The sequence below is a fragment of the Carettochelys insculpta genome, chromosome 31 (genome assembly GCF_033958435.1).
Source record: "Carettochelys insculpta isolate YL-2023 chromosome 31, ASM3395843v1, whole genome shotgun sequence".
In the NCBI taxonomy this organism is placed as follows: domain Eukaryota; kingdom Metazoa; phylum Chordata; order Testudines; family Carettochelyidae; genus Carettochelys; species Carettochelys insculpta.
The window spans coordinates 12336979-12349124 of NC_134167.1; the positions used below are offsets into that span (position 1 = coordinate 12336979).

The following is a 12146-nucleotide window of genomic DNA, read 5'->3' on the forward strand; positions in this document are numbered from 1 at the left end:
TATTGGTAAAGGTATGGGAGCCCGGCCGTAAAACCATGACACCTACTTAGAGCTACGGAGGGGGTAACCTCTTGAAAGGGGCCTCAGGGAACTAAAGTGGGGGTGGGAGGTGCATTAAGGGGCCTCTGTGATTTCTAATCAGGGGCTGCCCCCCCTCTCCAGTGGCTGCCCCACTGACTGCAACAGCCTCCCTCCACTCGGGCTCTTCCCATACATAGCTCCAGCAGCCAGCGCTGTGCTTAATATGTGCCCAAAACCTCAGGCTCAATTCCTACCACCCAGGGCCATGTACAAGGGCAGGACCTAAACCCCTGCCTTAGCCAGGCTCTCCGTGCTGCACTGATTAATGCTGAAAAGGAACATACTAGGCACCACATAAAGGACTTTGATCACCCATTTCAGCAAAACTTGTGCAAGAGACATAAATGCATGCTATGGTTACAAATGCTATGGAACATACCATATAGGTCTGAATAAAAATAATTTGCAGGCTGCATTCTCTTCTTACAGCTGTTCCTTCTTTGAAGAGTGGACGCTTCATGTCACCATGGCTTACAGCTTTTGAGCAATGTGTTTTCCTTACAAAAATATTTTTTAAGAAGTATGATGCTCTCATAACATACTCCCACTTGTCCTGCACCATAAACACCAAATGCCAACATCCTGCACAAAAATCACGAGTCCTGAGCTAGTTGCTTAACTTATGTCCAATGATCTTTACATGGCCTTGAGGGGAAATCTCAGTTTCACAGATGAAGTGGGGGCAAGAATAAAATTAAATAGCAAATAAGAAACAGACCTAGATATAGAAACCACACCAGCTAGTAAAGGGTACTGACCTTGTTTTATTGCAAGCTGCTGCCACAATTTATGCCTCCATCAGCAGCTGCACTTAAAATGGCAAGCAAAGGAATACCTAGCTAGACTCATTTATAAAGTGCACAGCAAGTTTATAAAGCACTGCAACAGAAGTTCATTAAACACACTTTAAGTTTCAAAGTTTACTTCCAATTTAAAAACATTTTAGCCAACCACTGCAAATAATACCTTCACAGAGATGTAAATAACTTAAATACAAGAACTGATATTCCTGTGAAAGCTGCAGATTGCATTGAGTTCTCTACCACACCAGTGGGCAGTTCTGGCTACCAGATAGCCTGAGTGCAAGGGGCTTTACTGCATAAGCCTGCTAGCAAATGAATGAGGAAAAAAGTCATGATGCCAAGGCACATGCTATTCTGTCCACTTAACACTATCAGGTTAGGGAGGAAAGTTTATTTCTCCTATTCAAGGACTATGACCCTGGAGAAAACACAATAATTCAGAAATGCTCTGAGTGTGCATGGCCAAGTTATTCTGATCAAGATCAGTCATATCATATTAAGAATCCTGCTTCTAGTGGAGGAAACTGGCTATTAACACAAAGAACAAACCCTCTGTCAAGGCTTGTCTTAACAGACACGAAGTTGCGTTTTTTCATAGGATAACATGCATTACTTGTTCTGCTACAAAAAACAGCAAAGACAAGGCACTTCCATTTTACTGAGGGGTAAACTCAGCACCATTAATCCCAGGTGCAGACCTCACCTGGCCACCTCTCAGAAAACACTCCAAATACCTTGTCTCCACTTAGGATGGTGCAGTAAGAACCATCCTGCACTTGTTATCCTGCCATGAAGGAAACTTTTAAAGCAATGAAGGCAAAGCTTAAGCAACACTATCCTTTCCACATTCACATAGAACTAGGACCATTTATGTTACCCTCATAAACAGGCACCAGTAACCACTTTGAAAACCCTCATGAATTAAATGCTGCTAGAAAGGTGCACCAGAGCGACCTTCAGGACTTTCAGCCTCCACTTGCTCCATAAAGGAGCGACAGCTTATGCACATCTCATTGATGTAAACGGCAACACGCAGCCATGCTGATCAGATCTGAGATGAGGAGGGAGTCTGTGGTTCGACCCTCAGACTACATTGAGACTGCGACAGACTAATAACCATGGTGGTCTGCAAACACATGTGTCATGGGAAGCTGATAAGGAGCAGAGACACTGCTAGCATTCAGTTTCAAGAAGGGCTGGATCTGAACTACCAACCTTTGGATTCCTAGAGTCACACAGTCCTCACTGATTACATTTTGGGAAATACAAGGTTAAAAACAAATTTAAAACAGTGTAAAATGAAGATGATTATGCTGTGTAGATTTTGCTCCTCTTGGACAATGGGCAATTAGGCTATTAAGTAGAACTGGTCCAATGTTTTCCATCTGAAGGTTCTTTTCAAAATGCCAATTCATCAAAATTGAAACATTCTGCGGACACATCCGTTTGGACAAATCTTGCGATGGAAAAACAGGCAGCCAGAAATCAAACTTGACAGGGAGCAGGGCAGCAAGCCAAAGAATTCTGCATTGATTTCCCAAAGTGGAGTTTTCAGTCTGTCCTTCCCTTTTTTTTTTTTTTTTTTTTTTTTTTAAAAAAAACCTGGATCTTCGGGATGAAAAATTCTCAAAAAATTGATTTTTCATGGGACAGAAAGTCTGACCTTTGGCCAGCTCTACTACTCATTTTCATTTTGGTTATCTTTCCAGATATTGCCATGCTATGCTTTGGTTATAACCACCTATAGTGGAAGGCATTGATTTAAAAACATAATTCCCTTAGAGTTTAAAAAATGCACATGACATTTCTCATGGAAACCACCTATTCAGTTTAGGTCCCTATTCATTCTGGGTGTCCACTTCGAACTGAATCAGTCATTTTAACATGGATGTCACAATCTTTCATTACAGTAAAAAGATGAGGGTTCATTATGGAAGTGGTTGGAAAAAAATAAACTTAAAACAGTCAATATTAAAATTAACAATTCCTTCCTTTGTGTTTCCTGACTGGCAATTGGCCAGTGCCAGGCACCACAGCAAAGAATTAGAATGAATAAAAGACTCAAATATAGTTTCTGGATTTAAAAAAAAAAACTGTAAGCTCCATATAGTGTGCTACCAAGTTCTTTCACCTGAAAAGCCCCTCACGTCCATTTGTATAGCAATTTCTTCTGCATTTTCTGGGTGCTTCCCTATTGTACTTTTCCCGTTGTATATGATAAGGGTTTTGCATTGGGAAGTATGGTCTGTTGTAACTACTGTACTGTTCATTATAAGGTAGGGGAAAAGGGTAGCTGTTGGGTCCCAAGTTGTAAGACGACATTTGCTGGGCCAGGCTGGCCGTAGGGATGCATTCTTTGGAATAAGCCAATCTCCCATTGTCTGGAACCCTGTGGAAATTCCTGACAGGGCCTGGGGCTCTGAAAAAGAAAGAATGCTATTATTTAACTAGGTGGCCAAGCTGTTCAGGAGATCTCAACCTTTGAAGCTTTAAAGTCATGCCAGAAATTAAACTGCAGTAGGGAGGCATCAATTATAATTTGACAGAATGTATTAAGCATATTAAAAACTCTTAGTACTTTGGCATCTACATAGATCTTTAGAGGAAAAACGCAAGAGATCTTTTGCGAACAGGAAGCTTTGACCTCCACTTTAGGGTACTGTAAGTATTACTATTGCATATCCTTCTTCACACAACTCTTCACAGAAGGTATTTTCCCTCCCTCCCACCACATCCAGTTTGCCCCAACAGGAGGAATCCCATATCTTTTGGCTCAGCAGATGTGATTAAACATGAAACATTTCCCTGGCCACTTTGATTGTCAACCCTATAGTGGAAGGTTTAGTTCTGTATTACCTAATAAACAAACACTTAAAGAGCATTCTTGTCCCTCAACTTAAACAGGCCAAATAAGATTTGTTTGTAACTCCCAAATCATTAACTAGGGAAATAAATTTAGCCCAACAATCTATTACAGTGGTTTCCAACCTTTTCACTAGTGCAGATCCCCAATTACTCTCCAAACTGTTCAAAGCCAATTCTAGTCACTGTGTATTAAATGAAAAAGGAAACCACACCACAGATTTTCAGACAGCAGTTAACAACATTATTGGAAGAGACTTAATTCAGAACTTTGTAACTTTGCAATTTACTTAAAACTTATTTTCCATTTTTTTTGATGGACCCCCTGCATTACCGCCCCCACCCCCAACTATAGGCTGGGAACCACTTATCTATTAGGATTTAGGAAGAGGAAGATCACCCTCAGACCCTCTGCCATGAAGCAAGGAAGAGCAAGGGTCTCTGAACAGGTGGGAGCTGCAGATGTGATATCATGTTGTTAATACAATACTGGACTGGGGAAAGCGTAAAGCACTATATCCCAGGATTGAAGCGGAAACCATTTACCTGTGTTTCTTTTGTCCTCTCTTTCCTTGCCAAGAAGGGAAGAGCCTAAGAGGAGAACAGCGGCCTTATAAACAACATGTGATTCTGCACAAAAGTCACTAAAGTCTGAATCACAAGGTAGCGCCCCCCGCAATGCTAAAGTGTTTTCGAGCAGTGAAACTACTTCATTACCCCTACATTAATTCATTATGCTTTTCCCCACAATGTACCTAGGCACAGTGCAAAGTTTAAATAATTGCCAGAGAAGGAACCAGATCTACAGGTCTTGTCCATACTAGCAATGAAACAGTCTTAGCAACTGAGTTTAAACACAGTTCCTAGACAAAGTTAGTTTCAGGACCAAGATTTGAACCCGAGAGCCTGGCTTGCAATCCTTTGCTTCTACTCAACCTTTGTCACTTTCACAAAAATACCTTTCCCCTTGAGTCGATCTACTCAACCATGCCTGATATTAGAGATGAAACTGAAATACCGACCTACTGTCTGCCCGTGGGTGTTGTTCTGCATATGGATGATGTCCAGCTACTTGGAAATCTGCATTTGGTGCAGTGCTGCTTTGTCCTTTGATCGAGTCAAAGACTAGTCCATCTGCAGCACGGTTCCTTAAGCAAAAGTTTTCCATTAGTTCAGCCCTAACACACAGAATCATTAAGGGAAGTTTTTATGCGATAAATACAAATTATCCCTATTTTAAAGACGGGGAACTGAGGTACTGGGTGGCCCAAGGTCACCAGAAGAACCTGGAATGGAGCCCAGGTCTCCTGGCTCCCAGTTCTTTCCCATCCACTGATCCATGCTTCCTCATCAGCAAACTGGAGCAAAAAAAGCTAAACTCAGGTCCAGCGGACATGAATTAACAAATCTTCATTTTAGCATCCAGACACATATAGACAGAGAAGCAGTGACTTACATTCTGATGGGGCCCTTCTGAAGATCCTCAATATAGTTCTTCCTCTCTATAGAATGCCCTCGTGACCTGTTGAACACTATAAGTAGGGTAGAGTTAAGCTATAAGGCGCCATTAACACACATTTTACATTAGGCTTCTTGGGGGCAGATCATATGTTGGGAAAGTACTGATGAGACACTTTGTATTAGCAGCAATAAAGAACGTCGAGAATGAGTTTAACCCCTTGGTTTTGATACTGCTCCCTCCCTCAACACATTACCAGCGATTTAGTTATGGTCACATGAGCACAGCTTAAGCGTGTAAGTATTAGAAGGGTGGATCTTCGAGGGATGTTACGTGGGGCATAGATGAGAGATGCTGACCAGAACAAAGACGACACTTAAATCGTTGAAGTTTAATTAATCCCACTTCTACACAACACTCCTTTGATGACAGCTCATCGTTGCACGAGTGATCCACTGGTCAGAGCAAGTCTCCTCTCCTTTAGAAGAGACGCACTGGCAACAGACTGGAACACTGATCAACTAACTCGGCACACCCGCCCACAAGTCAGCTGCCTTTCAAATCCAAGCCTCCCAAATTGGATTCCAAGAACACAGTGGCCCCCTCCCCCCCCAAAAAAAAATCCATTGTCACAATAAATCTCTTCGTCCTCTCATTTTCAAGTATTTATCTGCTCTCCCTAGCTCACAAAACATCTCAGAATATTTCTGTGCACTCTTCTCCTAGAGCCAGCCTCCTAGCTCTACAGCCTAGAGCCTTTTGAAGGTAAAATATTGTTTCACCCCATAAAAAGAAACAGGACAAAAAAGTGACTTCCTTATACTTACACTCTATGGCAACATTGGGTTCCATGCTTTCAACATCAATTAGGTACCTGAACAGAACAGCGTAATACATGAACTGTAATTGCAGGACTAACACTAAAGAATGAATGACAAACCTCTTTCTGGTTGCTCTTCTTAGAGGCCATGATCAGCTAAAGAAGTACTCGCAGCTTTTATGATGGGATAAAATTCTGACAGCGATACCAACGCCCATGTATGAAACACTTACATGCATCTGTACTAATCTGTCCAGTAAGCTTTTCATCCTGGATGTTCATGAAAACCAGCACTTTATATTGTCACTGGGTGCTCAACCTATAGTTGAACTTTACCTTAATCCAGGATTAACTATAGTGAAGCAGACACTGGATAAATAGTTTTCCCATCCCTTGTGCTTTCAGCGAAATGCCCAATTAGCCACAGGAGTTAAGATGACTCACCTACAGACAAGGTAACCAGTTCGGTTTAAGCCATGTGTGCAGTGAACACCAATGAGCTTATCTACGAGACAAGACATTCAAGTTATGCTTTGTAACGCAGTGTTCATTTTCAGGCAGGTAGCGTGCACCAGAAGGTAGAAGAAAGCAAACTGATTATGTTTGTTAGTAATCAGTGAATGTTGCCAACATAAACATCTTTAGATCAGTGCTTAAACACAAGCTCACACTGAAGGCTAATTTTCACTGATTGTTCAGCTATTCTTTTTTAAAAGCAAGAAAGGGCACAAATCTTGGTCAGAAGAAAACATGGGCATGTATAAGGATAGTATAAAGAACAGTCTTACAGCAGGGTTCTGATGAGTGTAAACCTCGGTTAATGTTTAATATAAGGCACATACCTGTAAAGAAGTGACACCGACACTTTAAAAATTAAATTAGAGCCGGCCAAATACATGTTTTTTTTAGTTTAACAGCAGTACCAAAAAAAGCTGAACAGCATTTGGTTTCTACTGAACTTAATTTGACATTAAAAAAAAGCCAAAAAAACCCAAAAAACAAACCCTTGGTGAATATAATTTCAAACTTGCTGAACTCGGATTGGAACCCGTCTCCCCACGCCACCACCCCAGGTGAGTGCCCTAGAACACTGGTTAAATATTTAAGCAGCAGCAGCCACCCCACCACCAGGTCCTCCAACCATTCTGGGAATGCACAAAAGTACTGGTGCCAAATTTATGACTCGTTTCACATCAACAGAAACTCCATTTTTTTGTTAAACAAACGTCCAAAATTAGTTTAGCACTAGGTGAAATCTCACTGTGCACTTAATCATTAATCCAATGTTACTGCTACTGCCAAAGGCACTTGGCATTCCTTCCTTGACATCCCCTTTAAAGCTTCATGTGCTAAGATGAAACAAAATCTACATGGGTTACCCAAGGCAGGGAACTAATTGTATACAAGATTACCAGAGAATTTCCCTAGCACACTGAAATTTACTAGAAGTCAAATTCAGTACTGCTCAAGACATTGGATTTACAATGGAGTTTTCAATCAATGGAAGCAGATACGAAATAGAAACAATCTACACTCACCATTATCTCTGTTCTCCCATAAAAACTCTTTCACAGCACATTTGAATTTAAAAATGGTTTCGTTATCTGGTACTTCGTGTCCAACTGTCAAGATCTTCAAATAGCACAGTGTTTTTGGGAGCTCCTACAAAAAAAACAAACACATTTTTGTGTGGACCATAAGATAAAATATTTCCATCACTGAAAGGGTCCACATGCACTGCAGAAAGCGCTGCCTCATAATTTAAAAATTAAACCTAAACGGAGGCCTGTGTGATTTTAATCTGCTAAGTGAAATTCCCCGCAATAACTTGGGTAAGTTATAACAGCACTATCTTGTCAGGCGTACCATGTGTCTCTCAGCAGTACTTTAATATAATTATGTATAAACAGCATGGAGTGAAGTTTGCCTGAACTAATTCCAACAGAGAACCAGAACCAATGTAAGGACTGTAAAAAATACACACCATAAAAGAGTTTTGAACTAGGACCATTTTACAAGAGACTGCTGCAGACACATTACATGCCATATTTAAAAACAATGATTAATAAGTGACTACCACTTCACCCTCGTGACATCTGTGAGGTACCAGCAAAAATATTTTGACCAACACATTTCTTTGCTATTGTTTCTTATTTGTGCCAGTTTTCCTTCCCATTTATCTTTTTTACAAAACAAACACAAAGCGCACGTAGAAGGGTTGAGGTGGTAATTTAAACAGATAATTAACACGGCAAGTAACTAATAATTTGAACTCATTTAGCCATGCTGTGCAAGTTAGATGACTGCACCTGGTGCTATGTGGTCATTTAAAGAGTCCAACATTCTGAGAAAGTCTAGGACCACTTCATTGGCTTGGGCATAGTGAGGATTCTTAGTGCTCACCCTGTGTCTATCTCCCTCCTCCCCCCACACGTCATTATCACAGTATCTGAGTCTCTCAATTTTCAATTGATTCACTTTCTCAACTGCCTCTGTGGGAAGGGAAACTGAAGCACAGAGGATACGCGATAGTCTCAACACCACTAGCAAACCTATGAGGGAACACAAGTAGAAGGCTCTAGGCTAGTTTTTCAGCCTAACTTACCTCTGGTCCGTAATACCGCGTTGTGTATGTTAGATCAATGATCATGCCAAGTTCTTCTTTCTGTTCTTTAATTTTCTTAAGGAGGTCAAGAGGAGAAAATCTGTCTTTTGGGGCAAGTCTCCATTCAAAACTCTGACAAGAAATAGAAATATTTATTAGCTTATTCTGCACAACAAGTGCTGCTCAGCTGCATTCCAAGAATAAAATCTCAAAGACTGTGGTGACTGGTGCTCTCCACATGTAGACACATCAGACAGTAATCCCCAAAAGGTACACAGCTGGCAGAGAAATGCATCTAAAAAGGTGTAGGTTCACCTTTAAATGTCTCTGCCAGTGCACATCATATGGCCATCTTGCACTTGCTGGCTCCCCCAAGTTGCACAGGAAATTTGACTTAGGTAGGGGTTGCAAGAACACAACCCCTGTGGAAGTCAGGGGTCTACTGTATTTGTAAAACCTGAGCTCCAGCTAACCTGATGGAGTCATAATTTGCTTTGACGCAGATGACCACGTACATGTGACATTTGTTACACATTTTCTCATGCCCATTAAAACGATGCATGGAATTCAAGAGAATTTCCATGGTAAGATGCTCCATGTGTAGAACTCTCCTTCCCATGCTATTTTATAGCAAAAGGATACCAAAAACTCCAAGCTTTACTACACCTAGACATGCCCCATACCACCACCTATGGTACAAGTTTTCAGAGCCATGGGAAACTACCATCTCTAAAAGTCTGGCCACCCATGTTCAAAAAGCCTGTTGAGAAACCACCACAAACTACCACTTAAAACATAGTGGTAGGAATATAAAAGACACTGCAGTAGTTTTCTCTCTGTGCTCGTACGTTCTGAAGTTTTAAAGGGTTGTGGTCCCATCAGATTTTTAATTTCTATCCCAAAAAGTTATATCCCCAAAACCTTCCTCTGTTTTCACTTAACATAAATCAAATACAGGCCATGGCTACACCAGGAGCATTCTACCCATATGGGAACAAGAGTACACCTAATGGACAAAGCATTCCTTTTGTGGTGGGAGCTATATTGGCAATATTGTCTTTGTGGGGTATCATAAAATTGCCCACACAAGTGAAGCAAGCTAAATCCATAACATAACTGCATATACACTGGAGGCTTCTACTGGCCATCTCTATTGGTGAGAGCATCAAAAGCTTTCTCATCACTGACAGAACTCTGTGGTGTAGACCTAGTCTGAATCACCTTCATTTTCAGATCTCTTCCTCTGTAAGCCTGCATACATTGGACTTAAGTTCTCCCCCTCAACACATCCAAGCCTAACATCTTTGAAAATATCCCAGCTCTGCTATCACTAAGCCCATATTTTCTATTAGAGTGAAAAACTGCAGATCCAAAATAAACCCCAACAAGCCAAATTCAAGCATCCCTCACTTACCTTTTTTAGGGGAACCTTGAAGGCGATGAACCTAGTACCAGGTATTCTTTGTCCAAGTGGGAGGTAGTCAGTCCATCTAAAAAGGAGATGTTATGATTAATGCCACAACTTCCCATATCCCACAGAATCCTCTCTTTTTGAGCATTGCCCTCATCCCATGCCTCTCCTATATGGACCTTTATTTCCCTCCTGCTTGTAAGGTTTATTGCAGTCTAATACAAATTTGTTACCAAATCTTAATTTCTCAGGGTTGACAAATCCAGACCACTGATGGAGTCCTATTAAAAATATTTTGGGCCCAGCTATTGATGTGAGTGTTGCAACCCCACTGCTGTATATTGCAAAATCAATTTTATTGCCAAGGGCAAAAGGTAGGACAGGCAAAGTCATATTCTAGTGCTCCGGACAGGTGTACAAGAAATAAAACAGCCTTCAGAAATGCAAACACCCAGGGGGCGGGGAGGAGGAGAGAAAGAGTTAGTCACAGCTCAGGTAGAATTTTGCACTCCACACAGGGCTAGTTGAAATAAACGCAAGCATGAAAGATACTGATGTTCTGGTTTTGTATCAGAGTCAGCCCAATGATTTCATACCCTTCACAAAGAGCTCTCCAAAAACACGTACATAAATTAGAGATACACGTCTCCTAAAACTGGAAGGGACCTTGGGAGGTCATCTAGTCCGGTCCCCTGCCCTCTTGGCAGGGCCAGGCACCCTCCCTGACATCTATTTGCCCCAATCCCTAGACAGCCTCCTCAAGGATTGAGCTCACAACCCCGGGTTTAGCAGGCCAATGCTCAAAACACTGAGCTCTCCCCCCCGCCCCGACACGAGGACAAAGGCTCCATTACGATTGCGTGCCCGGTCCTCTACTCTCAGCCCTCCGCTTGGGATAATAAAGTGGGGTGGCGGGCAGCGCGCACCTGAAGAGCAAGGAAGGATCTCAGCCCCTCCCTGGAGCACAACAAGAAGTCCTGTGGCACCTCACAGGCTAACAGCTACTTTGGAGCATGAGCTTCCGCGGGCCACGACCCGCTTCGCCAGAGACACGCCTGCTGCTGCGGGGTCGCGGCCCACGAAAGCCCGTGCTCCAAAACGGCCGTTAGTCGACAAGGTGCCCCAGGACTTCTCGTCGTTCTCGGAGATACGCACTAACGCGGCCCCCTCCCTGCAGAAAGGGCCCCACCCCGGCCGCTCCCTGCTCAGGGGGCTCGGGGCTTCCCAGGTCCCTGAGGAAGTGGGCCTGCGCCACCGACGCTCAGAACCCGACACGGGTTAGTCTCGAAGGCGCTCCGGGGCTGCCTGGTGTCCGGGACGCCACCGGCTCACACCGCCCCTGCGAGACCAGTCACCTGGAAAGGGCGTGGCCGTAAGCGGGGGGGGGGGTGGAGACCCACCACGAGATCCCTGGGGAGGACCCCGGTAACACCCCCACCAGGCCCCGCAGGCGGGTCTCACCTGTCCGGCAGGCGGGTCTTGCCGTTCCCCGGCATGGCCGCGGCTGCGCCCCGGCTCCCCCAGCGAGGGCCCGGGCCGGCCCAGCCGCTCAGCGCCGCTCGCCCGCCCGCCCGCCAGGCCGGCGCCGGCGCCAGCCCCAGCTCCCACCCGGCGCTTCCGGCCCCCGCGACCTCACGCTGGGGACGTGACCCCGGCCGCGCTCACCAGCCTGCCCCGCCCACTGTGACATCATGGCCGGCCCCTCCACTCCGCACCCGCCCTGTGCTCCCGCTGCCTCTTTCATTCAGCTCGCACCGCCCCTCCCTCATTACCCACAATCCCCTGCGGCCCAGCTTAGCCTCAGCGCCCTCGTGTCTGTTACCCAGAATCCTCTGGGCCATCCCCCCGTGTCCCCTTTGCTCTACCCACAATCCTCTGGGCCCCTCCCCCCGCACCCAGTGTCCCAGTCTGTGTTACCCACCAACCCCCTGGCCCACGGCCTAGTCTCAGCACCTACTTGTATGCGACCCAGAATCCTTTTGGCTGCACCCCAGTGTCCCCTTATACACTCAACCCCTTGGGGTCCAGCCCAAGGTCCTCTTGTTACCCAGCATCCCCCTGGCCTTGCCAAGCCTCAGCACCTGCTTGTCTGTTACCCACAATCC

The 12146-nt window shown here is 44.2% G+C and overlaps 1 protein-coding gene across 3 annotated transcripts; it reads right to left on the reverse strand.

The window, feature by feature from the left end:
- Positions 1 to 981: 981 nt before the first annotated feature.
- Positions 982 to 11659, reverse strand: DUSP11 (dual specificity phosphatase 11). 3 transcript variants are annotated; one of them, XM_074981831.1, is made up of 10 exons: positions 11503 to 11659; positions 10045 to 10120; positions 8631 to 8762; positions 7564 to 7687; positions 6470 to 6530; positions 6033 to 6079; positions 5203 to 5278; positions 4769 to 4894; positions 4293 to 4337; positions 982 to 3303 (listed from the first exon to the last, which is right to left on the reverse strand). In XM_074981831.1, the coding sequence occupies exons 1-10, from the start codon at positions 11535 to 11537 to the stop codon at positions 3012 to 3014; spliced, it is 1014 nt and encodes a 337-aa protein (XP_074837932.1). In that variant the 5' UTR covers positions 11538 to 11659; the 3' UTR covers positions 982 to 3011. The 3 variants fall into 3 exon arrangements, with proteins under 3 accessions (XP_074837932.1, XP_074837933.1, XP_074837934.1); XM_074981832.1 differs by lacking the exon at positions 4293 to 4337; XM_074981833.1 differs by lacking the exons at positions 6033 to 6079; positions 6470 to 6530.
- Positions 11660 to 12146: the final 487 nt, after the last annotated feature.

Bases quoted from the DNA above. Each gene is read 5' to 3' on its own strand.
- DUSP11 (XM_074981831.1), bottom strand. From the start codon at position 11,537: ATGCCGGGGAACGGCAAGACCCGCCTGCCGGACAG. The intron at 5,279-6,032 runs GTAAGTATAAGG...CCCTACTTATAG, and splicing joins ACCCAATGTTGCCATAGAGT to TGTTCAACAGGTCACGAGGG. The intron at 4,338-4,768 runs GTCGGTATTTCA...TTCTCCTCTTAG, and splicing joins CACCCACGGGCAGACAGTAG to GCTCTTCCCTTCTTGGCAAG.